Source organism: Nuphar pumila, chromosome 15 (genome assembly GCF_984573655.1).
Source record: "Nuphar pumila chromosome 15, dmNupPumi1.hap1.1, whole genome shotgun sequence".
Taxonomy (NCBI): Eukaryota; Viridiplantae; Streptophyta; class Magnoliopsida; order Nymphaeales; family Nymphaeaceae; genus Nuphar; species Nuphar pumila.
Genome location: NC_143263.1, coordinates 78,297,767 through 78,321,713, shown reverse-complemented (window position 1 = coordinate 78,321,713; position 23,947 = coordinate 78,297,767). Strand labels below are relative to the sequence as shown.

General features: G+C 36.6%; 1 protein-coding gene across 3 annotated transcripts in view; it reads left to right on the top strand.

The window, feature by feature from the left end:
• The window catches only part of LOC149815691 (protein PHOTOPERIOD-INDEPENDENT EARLY FLOWERING 1-like), a 36,398-nt gene extending 13,464 nt beyond the window's left edge, over nucleotides 1-22,934 (top strand). For all 3 annotated transcript variants that reach the window (XM_089988427.1, XM_089988426.1, XM_089988428.1), the window contains 8 exons: nucleotides 54-122; nucleotides 6,948-7,010; nucleotides 7,081-10,156; nucleotides 16,015-16,079; nucleotides 16,158-16,228; nucleotides 16,769-17,522; nucleotides 19,962-20,509; nucleotides 22,071-22,934. In XM_089988427.1, coding sequence (XP_089844553.1) covers nucleotides 54-122; nucleotides 6,948-7,010; nucleotides 7,081-10,156; nucleotides 16,015-16,079; nucleotides 16,158-16,228; nucleotides 16,769-17,522; nucleotides 19,962-20,509; nucleotides 22,071-22,500 — 5,076 coding nt within the window. In that variant the 3' untranslated portion in view covers nucleotides 22,501-22,934. The remainder of the gene's footprint in view (nucleotides 1-53; nucleotides 123-6,947; nucleotides 7,011-7,080; nucleotides 10,157-16,014; nucleotides 16,080-16,157; nucleotides 16,229-16,768; nucleotides 17,523-19,961; nucleotides 20,510-22,070) is intronic.
• The last annotated feature ends 1,013 nt before the right edge of the window (nucleotides 22,935-23,947 follow it).

The window sequence follows — 23,947 nt, the reverse complement described above, 5'->3', positions numbered from 1 at the left end:
TCTTCAAAACTTTTTCATGTTCTCATGACTGGTTTTATTCCATTGATGTATAGGATGATGAAGCAACATTGGATGAAGAGGAAGAGCAGGAAAAATCTGAAGCAAATGATCCTTTAAGTGAAGTGAGGACCTCTTAGCCTTATTTTTGGTTCACATCTCTTGCTTTTTGGCACTCTCTCTCTCTCTTGATAAGTTGATATATATATATATATATATATATATATATATATATATATATATATATATATATATATATATATATGGTGGGAACATGCTAAATGGGTTATTATGCTTTTCCGGTGTTTTTTTCGCTGTTCCGACCCCATAGTTGTGTTTGGCATGGTTGATTTACTAGGAATCCACACCTGGATCATGTGTTTTTGTTAAAAAAAGTGATATTTGGAGCCTCAAAAATTTACAAAGAATTTTGGACCATTGATTTGTCAAACCTTATAAAAATCCACCATGTGTCATAATCAAACGCTCCAAGAGCTGATCCCTATAAAATCAAGTACATAGATCACACATCTGTACGGTCAGAAATTAAAAATAAAACAAAAAAGCCTGAAAAACCCATTTAGCATGTTTCATTTAGCATATTTTGTTTATCTTGTTCCCATCACTATATATGGGTTAATGTTTGGTGCGGATTATATGAAACTGTTGATCTGGAAATCATGGACTTTAGATTTATTTTGTAGATTAAACCCTATGGATGTGATCTACATGTTTTGTTTAGTGGGAAATGAACTTTGAATCATATGATTGCAACACATAATCGGGTTTTTAAGGGCTTAAAAAATTAACGTCTCATAATGCACTAAAATTTCATGACTCAAAAAATCATATTTTTGGATCCAAATAACACATTCAAAAGTTTGATCCTTATCCAACAAACCACTGTAAACACATCTATGTGGTCAGATTGAGTCGATAAAGCTTGAACCCATGAGTTCCAGCTCAATAGTTCCATATAATTCTGTGTTTTCAGCAGCACCAAATATTAACCCTATATATATATATATATATATATATATATATATATATATATATATATATATATATATAGAGAGAGAGAGAGAGAGAGAGAGAGAGAGAGAGAGAGAGAGAGAGAGAGAGAGAGAGAGATGCAAACATGCTAAATGGGGTTTTCAGCTTTTCAGATGCTTCTTTCACGATTCCGACCCCATAGATATGCTCTGCATGGTTGATTTACTAGGAATTGATGCCTGGATCATGTGTTTTCAATGAAAAACAATATTTGGAGCCTCTAACATTTACAAAGTTTTTGGACTGCTGTTTTTGTGAAGATTATAAAAACCCACCCATGTGTTGGAATTGAACCTCCAAGAGCTGATCCCCATGAAATCAAGTGCGCAGGTCACATCTGTATGGTCAGAATTTATAAATAAAATGAAAAACTCCCGAAAAACCCATTTAGAATGTTTCATTTAGTATGTTTGCATCACTCTATATTATATGTATGTGTGTGTATGTGTGGAATTTTGCCTTTGTTATAACTTTGAAGTTTAACATTCAATTCGGACATTCATGAAACTTTTCCTAGCTTGACATCCACAAAATAATACGGTGCATTTGCAGGTTTGGTTTGCATTGTTTCTAGCTAATAAGAGACGCACTATCGACTCAGTTCAACGCTAGTGACGGCTAACCTAACATAATAAGGAATGCAAATAATGGCACTGTAACTATGATAAAACGAGAGTTACCGGAAACTTCTTAGATAGGTGGGAAGCTCGTTTTGGAAGCACAATACTCCTCTCTTCCGAAACTTGACGAGAACCTCGATTCCCCCCACGCTTTTCCTATGCTTTCTACACACTTCATCTATTCTTCTTTTATATTCTCTTAACTTTTCATGTTTTTTCATGTTTTCTCTCACTCTTCTTATTAACTTCCATGTGCTTTCTCTAAATTGTTAGTCATCATTTTTAGATTTTGTTAAAAGTTTATTTCTTACACAAAAAAATCATGAAATTTAATATTAGTCACTTTTATTCTGTCACAGGGATTCGACTAGCAGGGTGCTGCACCCGCGTCGACGCGACTCGACGCGAGTGCGGCACCAGGTGCGGTCAACCTGACCCTGGGTGCATTGACCGCACACAGGGTCATTTTGGTCCATTTTTTTTTTTTTAAAAATTGCCCTATGAAATGGGCTGCGGAATTTAAAAAAGGGGGAACCCCCGGACCCCCCTTATATATATATTTATTTTTTTTACATTTTTGCCTCTGACGCACCCCCACACCCGGTTTTTTTGGAAGTGCCGAATCCCCGCACCCGCACCCGCACCCGCACCCGCACCCGCACCCGCACCCATGTGACATAGCTTTTATTGAAGTTTTTGTTTGTGTTTCATTTTAATTCCCATTCAATTCTTTTATATATATATATAATTTTTTATTCCTCAATTCTTGCTTCCTATACATTTTAAAATGCATCATTTCCCACTTCCGCTTTCCGTATCGTTTTTCGCTTCCGGTTCCTAATCTGACAACCTTGGATAAAACAACTAGGATAACCACAAGGAGAACCTCAGTATACTCTTTCACTTTTCTAGGGAAACTCTATTGTAAAAAAGAAAAAATAAACAGCCTATAGAAAATATACCATCTTATCAGAAACTGCACAATGTCAACAACTGAATGAAAAAAAGGAGCTTTAGCAGTCAAACTAGTATCTTACACAAGCGAATAAGCAGACTATTTTCAGAGATTGGCTCTTGGCATATCCAAGAATCATGCAGCTGAGCGACATAAGGCTATAAACACTATTCCAAACTGTATTATCAACCTTATAAACAGAGATATACCTAGTAGTTGACCCTAGTCATTACAATCACAAAGTGTATTGTCAGGCATATTAGAAGGGTCTAAGATACGGGTTTATCATACAGTATGACATTGTATTGTAAGGTACATGAAATAAATTTTTTTGAAGTTGAATAAACATAATAAACAAAATAAAATAAGATTATCAAAAAAGAAAAAAGATGCAAACTTGATTATGAAATAGATAGATCATGAATAAATATGTAACAAATACAACAACCACATTTATTATGTTACAAAAGCGTATATATTCACAACAACAACAACAACTACGCCTTCATCCCAAAATAATTGGGGTCGGCGATATGAACCAAAAAAGAAAATCATTATGGGTCCTCCACATGAATCCTTCTCCTCCAATCATTTCTATCCAATGCCATGTCCTCGGTGAGGTTCAAAGCATTCATATCCTTTCCTATCACCTCCATCCACGTCTTCCTAGGCCTACCCCGACCTTTTAACTAATATATTTTTCCATTTCTCCATCCTTCTAACCGGAGCATCATTAGGCCTTCGCCGAATATGTCCAAACCACCGTAAACGATTCTCTCTCATCTTATTTTCAATGGGTGCAACGCCTACCTTCTTACGTATCTCCTCGTTCCGAATCTTATCTTTTATTGTATTTCCACACATCCATCTCAGCATACGCATCGCAGCTACACTCATTTTTTCAATATGATGTCTCTTGGCAGCCCAACATTCTGTACCATATAGTAAAGCAGGCCTAATAGTCGTCCTATAAAACTTTCCCTTCAACCGCAATGGCATTCTACGATCGCACAACACTCCAGTTGCACTTTTCCATTTTATCCACCCAACCTTTATCCTATGATTTACATATCCATCAATTTCTCCATACTTTTGAATGATAGATCCCAAATATTTGAAACAATCATCCACCGGTATTTCTTGCTCACCAAGCTTCACTACACTCCCATCACTACCGGTATTTACAAAAGCGTATATATTGCATGCAGATTAAACATTAAAATTTAAAAAGAAATATCAAGTTTAAAAAGTAAAGAATACAAGTTTGATAAGTTACTTCATAATGATTGTAAATAAATCACAAACTGTCAAATATTTATTATAACAGCATAAAAAGTTTTGGAAGTATTAGAGTATTTGAAAAACAAAGTCTTGATAATTATGAAGCATTAAAATTTAAAAACAAAGGTTAAATCATGTTTTTTATTGATCACTTTCACTAATCACAATAAATAAAAAAAGTTTAAATAATGAGTTTCCTTTAAAATAGTTCTTTTCTTTCTCGTCTTCATTAATCATGACAAAGAATTTTTTCCTTTGCTTATGAAGTTGGTGTCATTGAAAGTGAAAAATGACTTTAAAGAACTTTTTTGAAAAAATTCCACACAAAGTATGAAAAAGTAGCCAGTACGATAGGGCATGGATAGGTGCATGCAACCAATATGGGGTAATGCACCATGTTTTCTTATTTTCCAGGGGTGGGTGTGTAAATTGAAATCCAATGCAAAAGTGCCTAAATATAAGTCAAAACCTATAAAAGAATATGACGACACTCCGTGGCAAATCAGGGGATTTAACAAATTTCACCAAATTTGTCTTCAAAATCTCGGTTTGATGCCTCAATAATTCTCAAAATGGTCTAGTAGTGTTAAGAGCAATACAAATGTTTCTGTTGCAGCAGATTTAATGCCCTTCAACACTCGTAGTAGAAATATGTTGAAGCAAATGCTGAGAGTGGTCCTCTGTAAATCGCAGATCTGTGGAGCAGATTGAGAATGTTGTGGACTAGAAATCCACCTGATCAGAGTGCCATGTTAGCACAGTTAGAGGAGAGATTAGAGCTAAAGAGAATTTATATCACTCTTATATATGAACCAGTGTTGTAAGTGTCGTACGATACTGTACAATGCAAATCGTTACTTTTGGGTTTTGCGACTTGTATCGGGTGTATTGTACGATACATCCCTATATCTTGTTGTATCGTACGATACATGGTGTATCGTATGATACACCTTCAACGCACTTTAAAAAAGCCAAAAGTTATTTTTTTTAATTTTGGGTTCTAAATATCTTTTGATAGCCGACTTCACCATTTGTCTAGAGGCCATTAGAAGTGCATTTTCACTGTTTTTTCACCCAAAGAAGTGGGATCCACGAAAATTAAAGATTTATATCAATATAAAAATCAGACTCCACTCTCCTCTAACAAAGATGACATAAGATGATCCGTCATGGCAATGGGTCACTCAAGTAATGAGTGAAAATCGATTGAAAATCGAGTGCAATTATTGCCATAATATTTTTGTTTATGTAATATGAAAGTATGAGTCTTGTTGCATGTTCTTAATTGCAAAATATTTAATATTTTGCATTGTTCTTGTGAGATAGTTGATGTTTGATAATGTCTTATTGTAGCTCATAGAGACATAAATGCTTCATATGTGATTTTATGGTTGTATTTTGTGCAATTAATCATTGTTTCATGTGATATGATTTTTTTAGAATTTTTGCTATTTTTTCTGATTTTTCTCTATTTTTTAGGATTTTTGAATTTTTTATTAAAAATTTACGATATGTTATGTACGATATGATGTTACTTTGGGCCTGACCTATACGGGTAACGATACGATACTTACAACCTTGATTTGAACAGTAAAATTGTGTCCATTAATAGATTCAATTATTATAAAAGAAGCAAGACAAAAAGTTCTTGGCAAAATACAGCCCTTAAAATAATAAGGGAGCCCCAATACCCATATCTACAACTAGTGTTTACAAAAAAAGATAAAAAGACAATACATAAAATAGTTTCATTTGGCTCTAGTCTGAGGTGTGTGTGTGTGCAGCTTCTCAATTGGTTGTGACCTAACTTGGTTGGCATGGATGATCTCACTCGTATGTTGAGATCATTCATTCTGGTCTCAAGGATAGGAAAGGATGAGGAGATGGGCATTGATTTGAAGAAGATGGTGGTTTATGTTGGACAACTTTGTTAGAAAGGAATTTTAGACATCTTGACTTCTGGACTTAAGCACACTATATGAGGAAGATCTTCACCAATGTACTTTTTGCTCTCTAATGAGTAGCCAATATCAGCCTTGTCTTGGTCGGAGGCAAGGTTGCCAGACTAGGAAGCGAAAGCGAAAATGAGAAGGGATGCATTTTAAAATGTATAGGAAGCGGGAAGCAAGGAATACAAAAAGAAATATAAGAATTGAATGAGAATCAAAATGAAACACAAACAAAAACTAAAATAAAAGTGACAAATATTAAATTTAATGATTTTTTGTATAAGAATTAAATTTTTAAAAAAATCTAAAAATGATGACTACTAATTTAGACAAAGCACATGGAAGTTAGTGAGAAGAGTGAGAGCATACACATAAAAAACATGAAAAGTTAAGAGAACATATAAGAAAAATAGATGAAGCGTGTGGAAAGCATAGGAGAAGCGTGGGGGAATCGAGGTTTTCATCAAGTTTCCGAAGCAAGGAGTATCGCGCTTCGGAAACGAGTTTCCGGGAAACGAGCTTCCTACCTATCTAAGAAGCTTTCGGTAACTCTGGTCTGAGTTTATTGAGGTCTGGCTTTGTACAGCCATACTTATATGTTTTGTCTATTAGCCCTTATTCATGGCTCCTGGTCGCCTGCAGTAAAGTATGCGCTTCTTGTTCTATTCATGAACAAGTTTTTCTCTGCTGTACAAAAAAAAAGTTACAGAGAACGAGTAATCTCTGAAGTTATCCCATAACAATACATTCCCAAGAGTCACATTATATATATATCTATATATATTAATCTCCAGCTATTGATGTTATAATATCAAGTAGCTATTGCAATGATATAACCTAAAAGTGTGTCATGCACCTGCTTTAGGTGTATATGTTACTCGAAACATGCATGTATCTACTTTCAGTGATGAGTAACATTGTCAGTTGGATTTATTTTTGCTCTAGTGTTCATATTTCATTCTTCACTGTATGTAGACATATATTACTGCAGGTTAACAGTACTTTTTCTTGAAGAAATTTCTTTTTATTATGTTCCTATTGCCATCTCTTTTACTTTTTCTTTTTGCTTATATTTTAATTTGTCATTTACAGATCATGTTACTGGAGAAGGAGAGTGAAATGCCTATAGAAGAGCTACTTGCACGTTATAAGAAGGTATTTTGTTTGATTTTTTCTGATGATATTCGAGTCTGTAACTTTTGTAAAGTTAGCTTGCTTTTATTAGGAAAGAGACACTGATGAAGATGGATCAGCTGGAACTGATTTTGCTTCATGTGAGGAGGAACTCCATTCCTCAGCTAGTTCTGGTGTTGAATCGGATTTCTGCAACTGGGAGGACCCAGTCAGTTCTGATGCAGTCAATAATGAAGAAGTTGATATTCTGGAGGAACATTATCTAATCAGAGAAATGGATGGCAAGTTTGACAAGAAATCTGAAGGACGAGAAAATGAAAATATAATTGCAGATGCAGCTGCTGCTGCAAGATCAGCTCAACCAACTGGCAACACATTCTCAACGACAAAAGTACGTACAAAGTTTCCTTTCCTTCTTAAACACCCTCTCCGTGAATACCAACATATTGGGCTCGACTGGCTTGTTACTATGTATGAGAAGCGGCTTAATGGAATTTTAGCTGATGAAATGGGCTTGGGCAAGACAATAATGACGATTGCCCTTCTAGCACACCTTGCATGTGAGAAGGGAATATGGGGACCCCACCTTATAGTGGTACCTACCAGTGTTATGCTTAACTGGGAAACAGAATTTCTGAAGTGGTGCCCTGCTTTCAAAATTCTGACCTATTTTGGATCTGCAAAAGAGCGGAAATTTAAAAGGCAGGGTTGGATGAAAGTAAATTCCTTCCATATGTGCATTACAACTTACAGACTGGTGATACAGGATGCAAAAGCATTTAAGCGGAAGAAGTGGAAGTACTTAATTCTTGATGAGGCTCATTTGATAAAGAATTGGAAATCTCAAAGATGGCAAACTCTACTGAACTTCAATTCCAAACGAAGGATTCTGTTGACTGGAACTCCCCTTCAAAATGACCTTATGGAGTTATGGTCTTTGATGCATTTTTTGATGCCACATATATTTCAGTCTCATCAAGAATTCAAAGATTGGTTTAGCAAACCCATTAATGTAATGGTGGAGGGCCAAGAGAAAGTTAATAAAGAAGTTGTTGATCGCTTGCATAATGTCCTGCGCCCTTTTATATTGCGAAGATTAAAAAGAGATGTGGAAAAGCAACTTCCAAAGAAGTATGAGCATGTAATATTCTGCAGATTATCAAGAAGGCAACGGAACTTATATGAAGATTTTATTGCCAGCTCAGAAACTCAAGCAACATTGGCTAGTGCAATTTTTTTTGGAATGATTAGTGTCATAATGCAGCTCCGGAAGGTGTGCAATCATCCTGATCTTTTTGAAGGTCGTCCAATCATTAGTTCATTTGACATGGTTTGCATTGACATGCAGCTGAGTTCTTCTATCTGTGGTTTACTTTGCTCTGGCCCATTTTCTAAAGTTGACCTCATGGGGTTGTCGATGCTCTTTACTCATCTTGATTACAGTATGACTTCTTGGGAGAAAGAAGAACGAGAAGCAATTGCTACACCACCCTGTTTGATTAAAGCAGTTACTGATTTGGAAACTCTCCCCAAGATAGACTCCTCACCTTTGGGCTGTGAACATAAGAAAAGAACTCATGGAACTAACATTTTTGAAGACATTCGAAGAGCTCTTTGTGAGGAAAGGATAAAGCAGGCTCGGGAAAGGGCTGCATCTATTGCTTGGTGGAATTCATTGCGATGCCAAAAGAAACCTTTGTATGGAACAAATCTTAGGGAGCTGGTCACTGTAAGACATCCTGTTTATGACATTCATCAACAGGCTAGAAATCCATCTTGCTATATGAGCTTATCATCAAAACTATCAGAAATTGTTTTGTCACCACTAGACCGTTTCCGAAGGATTCTTGACCTGGTTGAATGTTTTATGTTTGCGATTCCAGCTGCTCGGGCACCTTTCCCTATCTGTTGGTGTAGTAAGAAGGGATCTTCTCTGCTCCTTGAACCAATCTGCAAGGAACAATGTACATCAGTTCTCGGTCCACTCCTGTCGCCTATTAGACCTGCCATTGTGCGAAGGCAGGTCTATTTTCCTGATAAACGACTTATACAATTTGACTGTGGCAAACTTCAGGAATTAGCAATCTTGCTAAGACGTTTGAAATCAGAAGGTCACAGGGCACTCATATTCACTCAGATGACAAAAATGCTTGATATTCTAGAAGCATTCATCAACCTATATGGCTATACTTATATGCGCCTGGATGGCTCTACTCAGCCAGAGGAGAGACAAACACTGATGCAGCGGTTTAACACCAATCCAAAAATTTTTCTTTTCATATTATCTACCAGAAGTGGAGGTGTTGGGATCAACTTGGTTGGAGCAGATACTGTCATTTTCTATGACAGTGACTGGAACCCTGCAATGGATCAGCAAGCACAAGATAGGTGTCACAGAATCGGCCAAACACGAGAAGTGCATATTTATCGACTTGTTAGTGTGAGCACGATTGAGGAAAATATCTTGAAGAAAGCAAATCAGAAGCGTGCTCTTGATGATCTGGTCATACAGGGTGGTGCTTATAACACCGAGTTCTTTAAAAAGCTTGACCCCGTGGAATTGTTCTCTGGGCATAGGGAAGTTCCTGTCGATGGAAAGCATGATGTTTTATCAAATGCAGATGTAGAAGCTGCCTTGAAACATGTGGAGGATGAAGCAGACTACATGGCCTTGAAAAAAGTTGAAGAAGAGGAGGCTGTGGATAATCAGGAATTTAGTGAAGAAGCAGTTGGAAGGCTAGAAGACGATGAACTTGTAAATGAGGAGGATTTAAAGTCTGATGACAAAATTCCTGAGGTCCAGAGTATCTCCACTGCCGTCAAAGTAGACAGTGGTGCTCCTGTAGATGAAAGCTATCTAAAGGAAGGCAGAGCTCTTATTTTAACAGGTGGAGATGACGATGTTGACATGCTGGCTGATGTTAAGCAGATGGCAGCTGCAGCAGCAGCAGCTGGACAAGCGTCTTCATCTTTTGAGAATCAGCTACGCCCGATTGACAGATATGCAATGCGGTTTCTGGATTTTTGGGATCCTATAATTGAAAAATCTGCTGCAGATTCTGAAGCCAGTTTCATGGAAACAGAGTGGGATATGGAAAGGATTGAGAAATTCAAGGAAGATCTAGAAGCTGAAGTTGATGATGATGATGAACCCCTTGTATATGAGCGTAAGCACCTTTTATAACTATAATCTCACTGCATCTTCTTTCTTTAAATAACATGTTTTTGCTTTTATGCATGTGCTCTGCTCACATGATTAAAATGCATGCTTATTGAATCACCATGTAGGAAGTTCAAATTTTAGTTATAAATTTATGTATTTGTTGATGCTCCTGTCATGATTTCCACTATTAACTGTCTGTTATAATGTTATGCCTGATGTGTGAGTCCACCTTTTCTTTTTTTGTCATTTGCGAATAGATACATATTTTTCTCAATTTTGCTGTAAAGTTGAATTCACTGCTAGTTTTCTTTACATGTGCCTGTTTATCTAATTCTAGGGTATCTTCATCTAGATCCTACCTTGATTGGTTGGTAAACTTGTTTTCATCAAAGGGAAAATAATAAAATGTTGATCACTATTATTTTGTACACTTTGACTTTCAAGCTGTTCATGTAATTTACTATCATATAGACAGGTGTTGTGCGATCGTAGAATGCCATTGTGGTTGAAGGGAAAGTTTTATAGGACGACTATTAGGCCTGCTTTACTATATAGTACGGAATGTTGGGCTGCCAAGAGACATCATATTCAAAAAATGAGTGTAGCCGAGATGGATGTGTGGAAATACAATAAAAGATAAGATTCAGAACGAGGAGATACGTAAGAAGGTAGGCGTTGCACCCATTGAAAATAAGATGAGAGAGAATCGTTTACGGTGGTTTGGACATATTCGGCGAAGGCCTAATGATGCTCCAGTTAGAAGGATGGAGAAATGAGAAAATATATTAGTTAAAAGAGGTCGGGGTAGGCCTAGAAAGACATGGATGGAGGTGATAGGAAAGGATATGAATGCTTTGAACCTCACCGAGGACATGGCATTGGATAGAAATGATTGGAGGAGAAGGATTCATGTGGAAGACCCATACTGATTTTCTTTTTTGGTTCATATCGCCGACCCCAATTATTTTGGGATGAAGGCGTAGTTGTTGTTGTATAGACAGGTTCTGCATGTGGTTTCAACAAATGGGTTGGTCTAGATTCCATCTTGAGCTACCAGTTCTGTTGTTTCAGTATATTAATGACATTTGTTCTTGTTTCTGTATGGAAAGGCTGTCCTCAATGTCCATGGTCTATAGAGGATATTGACATGCTAAAATTTTCTGCCTAAATGACTTTGGAATGCTGTGGCAGTTCTCTATATTAAATGGAAAAATAACAGATGTATTACTTGTATTTTGGGAATGCCAGGTGTCTTTATTATATATATCTTAGGAGAAAACCCCATGAACGTTAGGAGACAATTGCACCTTAATTTTTATCACAGGTAAGAATTTGCTGAACTTGTTGATTTCCAATTTTTGAAAGCCCTGAACCCTTTAGTCTGGGCCAATTGAGTTGCAGGTAAGCTTCCTAGTTTCTGTGTTGGCAGTGGATCATGTTTGAGGAACTCCTGCACCAGAATGGAAGAGAACATGTGACATTTTTCAAATCAATTGGGGTTGGACACAGGCACAATATACTTGAAAATACAGCATGGGATATCCATCATTAAAACTTAATATTATTTTATGCTATGTATAGAAAATTACTAGAATATCCTCTATATGTAAGTTATTTACATTATAGAAGCATGTGATCATGAACAACTTGCCTTGGAGAACCCAAGCTCGGTCTTGAAATGCCCCATCAGATCCAAATTCTATGCTAATGGGTTTGTTTGATGTTTTCAAATAAGAAGATTGGATGCAGTCAAATTTTTAGGGATAAGTTGAGATGATGAATTGATAGGTGTGAAGATTCAACATCGATACCAGTATAGAAAATTTGAAGGCAGAGATTTAGAAAGGAGGATAAGAATTTAATAATTAGAAGATAGAAGAAAAAATTGAAATCTAGAAGATGCAAGAATTGAATAAGAAAGGCCCTGGTTTCTGCAATTTTCAATCAAATTCAGCTCTCACATGGATAGATACCACTTTTTTTTTTGGAATGGTGTGAATAGGCTTGGTTTGGCTCTTGGTCTCTATGGAGTATGGACAGATCAGTCTGTTCGAATTTGTGGCTTGATGATGTCAACACAAGCGTGGTTTCAACCTCTCATGATGTCGGTTCTATTCCTTTTGTGTGATTTGGAAACTTAGATGCATTGTATTGTATTCAGATATGTTTTGTCACTGGAGAAGAAAAATTTTAACAGTTGAGAAAGGAAGATGGGATTTTTGAGAGGGAAACAGATAAGAAGGGAAGAAAGATGGAACAAGAATAAAAGATAATATAAACCAAAGATTTGGATGAAAAGCACAAGCAAGGAAGAAAATAGACCTGATGTAAACTTACCTGGATGCACTGGTCTGTTGCCATCAAAAGAATTGGGGTTGGAAAGTGAAGGACAAAAGAGAACTTGTTAGAGGATAGATATGGGCATTCCTTCTTCACAAATAATGTTATACTGATGGCTTTTATGAATTACCAGAATTCCCTCTATGCAAAAGTAATTCATGTTAAAAACAAAACTTGACTGAAAATTACAAGAATGCACTTGGTCATGAATTCCAGGGATTGCCAGTGGGTTTCAACAAGGTTTTTGCCAGTGGGTTTCAACAAGGTTTTTTCCAGTGAGTTTCAACAAGTTAGTCTAGATTTTAAACAGGCTTTACCTTAAAGGCCAAATTAAGAAAGGGTACGAAGGGGAATGAATTACAACTTACAATGAAGGATTTCCTAGTCACATTCACCATGTTTGAAATTTTTGAATAACTGCTTTCTATTCATGGTGGAATGCATATTGAATTATGTGCGTGCTATTGGTTTTTCAAGTTTCATGTATGCAATAGAGCTAGAATTTAAATTGGCCGTGTTGTGAAGTGTTCAATTTTGTTTGCACTATGCTTTTCTCTTTAATGTTAATTTCTGCATTTGCCTTTTATGTGAATTTTGTAATTACTGTAGTAGAACATGAAATTATGCTGGAACTGCATTTTGACAATCTGGGGATGAGATTAAGGTCATTATGATTGTAGCAATTAGCTAAAATAACTGTTTTTAGGAAAAGTTTCAGGTATGCTATTATTTCTTGCAGGTATCACTTTATTGTTTCATTGCACGATAATAGGTGCATCTGCTCTTGCTATGGCTTGATTTTTTCATATTTGATTTTATAGATGCATAACAGCTGTAGACAGTGTGAAGGAAATTCAATTTTGGTTACAATAATATTAATCATAGTGAAAAGGTTAAAAATGGCTGTTACCAAATTCAAATATCATTTCCCTGGGTACTCTTATTTCTTTAGTGCATTATAATAGGAGGAGGTTTGCCATATTATCATGCTATGGAATCATAGTTATTGAAATTACATTTCTTATACCTTTTGTGGACCAATCCCTTCAAGCCTCCGTTGGTTTTGAGTTATGCCTGCTATCTGCCTATGTTTTTGCCAACATAATGGGTGGTACACACACACACACACATATATATATATATATTTATATTTGTTTATTTATTTCTTTATGTATATGAGCGGGCCTTTTAATTAAATAAATAGTTGTTTTGCAACTTCCTTCATGCAGTATGTCATTTGCTTTCAGATTTGATAGGAACCTACCTGCAACCCAAATTTCTTTGTTTTAATAGCAATTTTTTTTGTTTTTTTGCATTATCTTTAATGCTCTATCATCTAATTCTTATAGTTCTCTTTGTTTCTAACTTTTTATACACACATCTAACCTACTAATCTTTGTTTGTGATGATACAATCTCTTAGTATGTGCTTATGATTCTCACATTGTCTATCTGTTCATCTTCATAGAAAGTAATTTATTTGTGCCAAATTAGTTCACTCTTGGTTGCCTGTTTTTTGAAATTTGTATTTCCTCTCACAAAATGAAATGTGATTGTAAAGCTATGTCACATGGGTGCGGGTGCGGGGATTCGGCACTTCCAAGAAACCCGGGTGCGGGGGTGCGGCAGGGGAAAAATGTAATATATATATATATATATATATATATATATATATATATATATATATATATATAAAGGGGGTCCGGGGGTTCCCCCCGGCGCAGGTCCCGCTGCGCGGTCAGCGGGCGGGGGTCCAGGGGGGCCGCCCCTGGGGGAGGTTATAGGGGGGCAGCGCCCCCCCTCAAGATTTTTTTTTTAAAATTCCGCAGCCCATTTCATAGGGTAAATTTAAAAAAAAAAATCCAAAAAAATGGACCGAAATGACCCTGGTGCGGTCAACACACCCAGGGTCGGGTTGACCGCACCCGCGTCGAGTCGCGTCGACGCAGGTGAAAAAGTTTCCTTTTTCATTCGTCTCCAAAACCATATCCATCATTTGCATTTTGTAAATGTCCATTTAAGTGTCCACCTGTAAATATGCTTTCATTTTCTTAAATTTGTTGAAGTGCTTCAATCAAATCCTAAATTCTTTTTGTTCTTTTATTAGCCCATACTCGAGGAATAGAAAAATTAACATTATATATGTCCTTCTCTAAACAAGTTGTTAACCCTTGTATAAAAAAAATGTTGACCCAATAACCATATCACTTATTTTACATATTGCCAAAACTTTATCTTGTAAAACACCATCAATTAAAATCAATAATTTTTTTATGCATGCCGAAGCTTAAATTCCTCTCTGAATCTTTGGCATTTTCTCCTTTTTGTTTTGTTTCTCATAGGCACATCATTTTGTCTTTCTTTTTCTCATTGTGTTCACTGGCTTAATGCTTTCTTTTCTTATCTTTCTACACTATACTATGCATTCCTCATCATAGAAGCAAACTCTTCTTTTTTCTTGACATAAGCTTACGTAAGTGTTGGAATCCTTGCTTATTATGCATAACATTTGTGTTTTGCTATTGTGCATTCTTTATGGGAGATACCTTGCACTTTTTCCTATTCACTGTGAACTAAAGCACATTGTTCACTTTGCATTACGACTGGGTTTGTATTAGTGTTTCCCCTGCAAAGAATGCATTATGATGATGAGCAGTTTTATCTTAGGATGCATCTCTGTAGAATGGTCGAAGTTCCACAGGAGATTACCACTATCATCAATGTAATGAAGTGCCAAACGAGAGAGGCGAAATCTCCAAGAGTAAGCACGGAAGCACGCATATACACAAGAGGCCACTAATGGGCAAAATAAACCACAAAAAGTGGTCAAACACACAAAAAGGTGAAAAAATATATTTCACTCATAAAAGGCTTCATAAGAAGCTTGAAGAATACATGGGGCCAAGCCCCTTATTTATACACACTAAGGGACCCAAGGAGGGGCTCCCATAGAGTCGTTGGAGCCCCTCCAACGGTCATATTTATGACCGTTGGAGGGGTCCAACGACTCTATGTGGACCCCTCTCAATCAATAAAAAAAGGAAAAAGAAAAAGTAAAAAAAGGAAAAAGAATGAAAAGGAAAAATAAAAAGAAGCATATCTTTTAGGATATGCGTGTACAAGTGAAAAGACAGATTTACTCCTATTGGGTATTACAAAATAAATAAATATATATATATATATATATTTATATATGTAGATAGACACATAGACATATATATGTGTATGTGTCATAATCTCTCTCTCTCTCTCTCTCTCTCTATATATATATATATATATATATATATATATATGCATCATATTTTAACAATCAGTTCTCTTTTATTCAGGCATGAAATTATGACTAGTAGTCACACAAGCATGTAGACATGAGTTTTACTATTTGCACGTTAGCACGTTTTCACGTCATCTCTGCTTCATTGTACTTGTGCATATAAGGCTTATTCCACAAATCATCATTTTTTTTGTTTTGAAAATGGGAGAATGGAAAGAAGAGGATCCTGATATGCTGTCTTTGTTTCAGGATGGGATACTGAATTTGCAACAGAGGCATATCGCCAACATGTTGAGGCCTTATCACAACGTCAGGTGTGTTCAAGCAATTTTCTAATGTTTGATAATTTGCATGTGCAGTTGATTGACTCTGATGGCGTTTGTTTGCTGCAGTTGATGGAGGAATTAGAATCTGAAGCAAAAGAGACTGAAGACAGAGATAATGAAAGACAAAAGCCTAAAAGGTGTATATTTTTTATGTGCACGTTTTAATACCTGAATATATTAATACTAAAAAAATAGTCAAAAATTGATATTCGTCATTTCAAAGTTCCCATTGTAAACTATTACAATGATATTGAAACAGTTGATTATTAGAAAAGAAAGATACAAGAACATGTTTCTGCAGGCATGGAATGTTCATTTCTTCTTTTATTTTTTATTTTCTACTTCTCTTTTTCTCTTACTTTTGGAGCCTGTTGGATGATTTTTGTGTTCTTTTCTATTCTCCTAAATGATTTCTGACATCACATTTGTTCACATTTTGGATATTTTTTTACTCCTGTTATAATACTGTAGTGTGTCAGTTTTTAATTCCACTTTTTGGTTTCCCCTATTTTTTTTAAACATCATGGACTTTTGGAGGTGTCCAATGGCGATAAGCCCATGACCCATCAGGGGAGCTTTTTTGTTAGTGAAGATGCTTTCTTGGCTAATAAATTTATTTAGAAAAAAGTAAATTAAGGAAAATAGACCTTTAATCCTGATTGATTGTTTTCTTGCAGGAAGGACAGATCAGGTGATCTGAAAACCAAGTCAAAGAAGAAGCTGAAGAAGGCTAAGTTCAAGTCTCTGAAAAAAGAGACCTTGGCTTCTGATACTGAACCATTGCATCAAGAACCTCAGATAGAACCCATGTCTGTTGATGAAACTGTAACTTCTGCTGAACAAAAGACACAATTACCAATGAAGAAAAAACGAAAGAAGTTCCCACCAGTACCTGAAGAAGAAAAGGAAACAAAGAAAATCTCAAAGAAGCTTAAGAAGTCCCCTGTAGACAATCCTGTGGTTCCTTCTGACTCTCAAGATAAACAAGTTGCAGAAAACAAGGATCTGAAGCCCAGGAAAGTTGTTGGCAGTCCTGATGTTAAACCAGCAGGCAAGAATAAAATGGGAGGAAAGATTTCCATTATACCTATGCCAGTAAATCGTGTTCTGGTGATCAAGCCAGAAAAGGTGAAGAGGAAGGGGAATTTTTGGTCTAAAGATTTTATCCCATCACCTGATTCTTGGTCATCACAGGAGGATGCTATATTATGTGCAATTGTACATGAATATGGTGCTCTGTGGAGCTTAGCAAGTGATACACTTTACTCAATGCCAGCTGGTGGGTTTTATAGAGGAAGGTTTCGTCACCCTGTTCATTGTCTTGAGAGGTTCAGAGAATTGTTCTTCAGATGCATTTCATCTGCCACAGAAAATGGCAGTAGTGAGAAGCAAGTTTCTATTGGTGCAAAGGCTCTTCTCAAAGTAACGGAGGTATTTATTTATAAAAATAAGTTTCAGGTCTGGGCAGTTGATTTTTTCTTCGATTTTGTGTTGAGATGTCAATTTTTTTCACTGATCTTTTACTTAAGGTTTCTTTCCATCCTGTTGTGGATTTATGTGCTCTAGGTTTGGACCGGTAGATGAGATTGCTAGCTGTGAATTCGTTCTGAATATGAGACCCATATGGATCTATTGAAGCAATTTGTCTTGTACTATAGAGGGAATTTGCTTTTTTAGTTTTTATAAAAGAGATATATGAAGTTTGGTTCGTTAAGATGCAAGGGCTTTTTAATTCATTCTCATATAATTGGAAAACAGTATGTCAGATGTGCAATACTTTGATAATTTTATAAAGTTTTAGTCAGTAATGGATCATGAATATATTTAAGGTGCTAAAAGTGTTTTATCTAAGACAGCCATCAAGGATCGTTCAGTAGGAAATGCAAAAGCAGTATATTCTTTACCTAATGTTGTTGTATCTTAAATTTTACTATTTTGTTTACTTTAGGCTTCTGACTGCAGGCATGGTAACAAACTAATAAAAAAAGAAATCATGGCCTGGGATTTGATTTTGGATGCTCAATCTTATTGTTTCCCTTTCTGTTTTTTGATTAGGGAAAGTACTATAGAAATGTGAAAAGGAACATTTTGAAAATGTGGGTGTCTAAACAAGCCTTGTACTTGGAGACAATAGGGAAAAGGAAAAAGTAAAAAAAAAAAAAAACTTTAGCAGATAATGTTGACATTGTTGTTTATAAGTGCTAATTGATGGTAAATACTAGGTAGTGCCTAGAAAATGTCACAACAAGCTGCCATCCATTTTTCGGAGACTTCCATTAAAATTCCTTTTGGTGCTATTCCAGGTCATTCTTACACTAATGGTTTCTCTATAACTATTGTGATTTTCATAAGATTATCTCCCACATGCAAAAACTTCTTAATGAATCAAACTTAAGGAGATAAATCAACTAACAGAAAATGACTGCACTTTACGGGTAATTTGATATGTTTTCCTAAAAACCCTACAATTTTTGATATTCTCCCACATATCCAAAATCACAAATATCTGGATTTAAAAAGACCTTTTTACCCTTTACACATGCGAACTTCTATTGTTTATGCGAACTTTCTTTCAAATATGTGACTGTCTTTTGCAAAACAATTTCTGCTCTCATATCTATATTTCTTCGATCAGATGTTAAAATTTTGTGTTTTTACAGTCATTGGAAAGCTGAGACCTATGTCACAGGGACTCACCCAACTGGGTGCCGCACCTGCTTTGAGCACCCGCTTCGATGCGACGCGGGTGTGCGTGCAGGTGCGGCACCTGGTGCGGTCAACTTGACCCTGGGTGCGTTGACTGCACCCAAGGTCATTTATATTCAACTTTTGGACTTTAACTTTATATATGTCACAAGGACTCTTCAACTGGGTGCCGCGTCGCACCTGCACCCGCACCCGATGCGGTCAACCTAACCCTGGGTGCAGTCAACACACCCAGGGTCATTTATGTCCAACTTTTGGACTCTCTCTCTCTCTCTATATATATATATATATATATATATATATATATATATATATATATATATATATTTTTTTTTTTTGCCGCACCCCCGGACCCCTGCACCCGGGTTTTTTGAAAGTGCCGCACCCCGCACCCGCACCCATGTGACATAGGCTATAACTTTCATGTTTTGAGTCGTAACCGTAAACCTTTCTAGGGTTCCCATTTCGGAGTTCCAAAACTAGAATAGAAACATGCTCTGCACCCTCTAGGGTTATGCATTTTTCATTTGTTCTATGCTATTTTTTAGCCATCTGCCTCAAAAATCTGAAAAACAGAAAAAAAGAAAGAGACTGTTAGGGACATTGGCTTTCTAGTGCTACAAGGATCGTCTTGATCTGATAAGCGGTTGGGAAAAACATCATCTAGAAGATAAACTATTTCTCTTAAACATACAAACAATGAACATAGGTGAGGATGGGGAAGTCCACATAAAATATATGCGGACTTTCTCAAGTCCACAAAATATGTATGCAGACTTTTTCAAATCCTCATATTTTATGCAGACTTGAGGAAGTCCGCATAAATATATATGCGGACTTGAGGAAGTCCACATAAAATATATGCGGGCTTCCTCATTTTGTTCATGTTTAACATGAAGTTTTCATATAATTTTATGCGAACTTTGTGAAGTCCCAAAAAAAATGTGTGGACCTCTTTTTAAGTGGGTGTATGCGGGATATTGCTCGAACTTCATCAGTTCTGCACATGCAAAGAGTAAAAAGGACATTCCAATGCTGGCTATTTACGATTTTGGATATGGGGAGAATATCACAAATTGTGGGTTTTTTAGGAAAACATGCCATTTTTACTGTACAACACGGTCATTTTCCGATCAACTAATGTGTTTATTGTGACTTCTGCAGGATCATGTTCAGGTGCTCTTGGACGTTGCAAGTGAGCTGCCTGATAATGAGCTGCTCCTTCAAAAACACTATACAGCTGTACTTTCATCTGTTTGGAGGGCAAGGTCCAGGCATGATCTCTGGAACAACACAGGTTTATGGAGTATGCATTATCCTGGCCATGTATATTCCTCACTTTCTTCTTTGACCAGTTTGAGAAAATCTGTGAGGAAAACCACACGTTGGAATCTTGCTGTTTTATCTGAAAGCAGTAGGTTAGTGGCATTGGCACTTAATGACTTTCCCAGAAAACAGCAAGATGAGCCAACAGTTCCTCCAAGTCATCAAGGTTTACCAGTCATGGAAGGGCCAGAGCAAAGAACACCAGAATCTTTGGAGCACTTGCAGATAACAATAGAATTTCTAGATGACAGTTGTGCATGGCAACCTCCATTACCATCTAATATCTATGTATCCATATCTGAACCTATTTCATCTCCACAGAGAGATGTACCACATGATAAGTTGCTAAAAGATTGTTCACATCAAACAGCCGAGGATCATTACAGGTATGTGATGCTGTTTTTTTCCCAGTTCCATTGTGGTTCACTATTACCTATGGATGTTGCTGTCGTGCGGAGTTACCGAAAACTCCACTTACATGTGGGAAACTCGTTTTCTGAAAAACTGTTTTCGAAACTGGAAATCTAGTGTCTCCGAAACTTGTGGGAAACTTCTAAAATGCATGGGAAACCCGTTTCACATCACATGAAAACCTACTTACTTTGTATGGTAGACTCCTTTCCCTTATTTGGGAAAAATGTTTTATATACATTTCTTGCAAGTTTTCCTTAAATAAGATATTTCTTTTTTCAATAAAAAGTTGAGATATATGTGGTGGTCAAAATTTTAATTACCTATTTAAAAAAATTAATTTTGTATAATTTTTTTTAAAAAGAATGTAATGTGTTGGATGAAATCGAGAATTTCAAAATTTATTGTAATTTCCTTATTTTGTTCTTATTTCTCGATTCTATCTAAGCTTATGTGGCATTTGAATACTTTATTTATGATATTTAATGTTTTATTAAAACTAAGCTGACTATGAACTAGTTTATATAAAGTATAACCAACTTTGTAATAGTTTTATAGTTCTTGTCAATGTAATCATATATTCTATAAAAAAGATAAATGCATTAATTCTTCCTATTTATCACAATTTTAGTAAAAAAAGCAAAGTTTATGTAAATTTATAATATTCTTCATGCATGTTGTCAATATTTGTACTTTTTCTACACACATAGGGAAATGGAAACCTACAAAATACAAAACCTACTAAATGAAACATGCTATAGGATTTTCATGAATTTATGGTATTTTTTCGAAATTCTGACCTTACAGATGTGATCTATATGCTTGTTCTTATAGGAATCACTTTTTGGAACATTTGATTCTGATGCCTGGATAGGTTTTTATAAAGTTTCAGAAATCAACAGCCTACAATTTTCATAAATTTTTGAGATCCAAATACCATTTTTTCATCCAAAATGCATGATCCAAGTGTCGCTTTCTAATAAATCAATCGTGCTGAACACATCTATGGGGTCAGATTTTCGAACCCCTCCCCCCCCCCCCCCCCCTCCGAAAATCCACTATCATGTTTCATTTAGTAGGTTCCATTTCGCTATATATATATATATATATATATATATATATAATCACATTTCCCATTTCTCATGAACTTTAAACAGTGTTGTTGCCTGTTTTTTCCCAACACGTTTCTTATTTCTGTTTACCTTCCTGGCAACCTTGGTCTGCATGATGTCAAGTTCCTTTGAGAACTCCGTTAATTCATGCAAAGGGAACAAGACTGGCTCTGATGGTTGGTCAACCTGGTTATGGATCATTATTGGACATTGTCCGCTGACAGCCATTCAAATAAGTTATGAGCTCGTGTTCCCAAATGACTCTTCTACTCATCTGGTCATTGGCTGAGCCAGCCATCTTTTATGCTGGTCCAGGTGTATCTGAATTACTTTAGTATCATAGACCTTGACCAGCATTTGATGTCTCCATACAGTTTTAGCACATGAGGCACCTCACCGTTGGTGTTATTTCTGAGACATGCAGGATAGCGTCAAGAGCTTGCTTGGAAGGAGAAATCATTAGCTGGGCAACATCAGCGTTTCAACAAAATAACATTCTCAGTTCTCGGCAAGCTTCTAAATCATTGTCTACAGGGAAACACAAGGCTACTTCAGATGCAACTAAACCTCCAAAATCAAAGATTGCCAGAACTATTGATCTGAACGAGGAGCTTGCAGTTAGTAAAGCTGTTTCTGCTGTAACTGGGGATACACATCCAAGATCCTCTGATGCTCTTTGTCCTGTGCCGCCTCTGATACCTGAATTATGCCCGGTCCCTGCTGGAGATAGTACAGATGCTGTTCCTCCAGCAGAATCAGATTTCTTTGAACTGTTACCTCATCATTACAATCCAACCTTCATATCTGGGCTTGAAGATTTCAGAGAGTTGCCAGATCTGACAGACATTTTGTGACATGTTTGGAAGGAAATGGCAAGCAAAGCACCTGTATCCTCTTGAGCATTTCGAGAGGAAGTATACCTCGATTTGATCCCTGCAAAGTTGTTCTTTCTGGGAATTCTTGGCGGCAACACATAGCTGGTGAACGTTACAGTTCTCTTGCAGCCATGGCAGGCCGTGGATGAAGCTCTTTTGCTTGAAAGCAGATGGCTGGATGTCGTCATCAGCACTTGGGGGTGCAAGTGGGTAATAGAGAAGCGGGGAGGTTGAAGGTGGCTGATCTGCGGTTGTAACACTGATTCAGGAAAGGACGAGAATGTGAAATAGATTCTTCCGTTGTATATGGCATAAGTCGCCTTGTAATTTAGGTTTTATGAACGTGGTTGTCAACCAAAATCCCTCGTTCCTTGGTATCTGGGGAAGAAATATAATCATGCATTTTACCTGTTGGAAATATCAATCTCCTCCGTAATCACTCTCTCTCTCTCTCTCTCTCTCACACACACACACACACACACACACACCATGTCCAAATGCATCTCTTCATATCATGACCACAAATGCATCTCTTCATGAGCTAGTAAAGTACATTGTTTTTGGCTGTATAACGAAGTGAGATTGGCCTTCTATATTGCTTTATCTTGAATATTTGGGATGTTTTCCATTATAGGTGCACCATATGGGAGTATCATGAGGTTAATAATTTTGTAAGGCTGGCAATGATCTCCCAACGAAAAGTTGCATTACAATCTCCTGGCGCAAGAGGTAGCGAGATGCACCGAGCTGGTACCTACCTGTCTATGTGGTGACAAGCGCCCACTTTGCACTTTGTCAGTACTATAAGTGACCCTTTGAATTGTGGACGCTCATAGACAGGACAACGCATCCTGTCCTGCACTATCCAGCGCCCTCAAAATTTTATTTCAAGTGTGTTCAGCTTGTCCGTCCTAGCTGATTGGAACAACATGGCTAGGTTTAATTAGGATTGCAGATGGGTTGTATGTTGGCTAGATCATGGTAGATCCATACTAGGGGTGTAACTGGGTTGGGTGTACCCAACCCGACCGACATCTTGAACCAATTAAACGTGACCCAACCTGATTTTAGTAGACTGGGTTTGGGTCGGATCTAAAATATAGACCCATTAAAAAAGGGCCAATTCTTGGGTACAATGGAAGAAGACCCAAACTCGTTTATAGACGATCTATTTGTTATACAAAAAATGACCGTACTTTAGGACAAATATGATGCATTTTTTGAAATGCCTCACAATTTTTGCTATTCTTTTTATGTCCAAAATCACAAATATCTTGTTTTAAAAGACCTTTTTACCCATTTGTACATGCAATTTTTTAAATATATGTATCTCTGAAAACTTGCGCTTTTATAGTTAAAAAATTGGGATATAAGCATGTAACTTTTCTATTTTGAGTTAGAACCCAAAATACATTTAAGGTTCCTG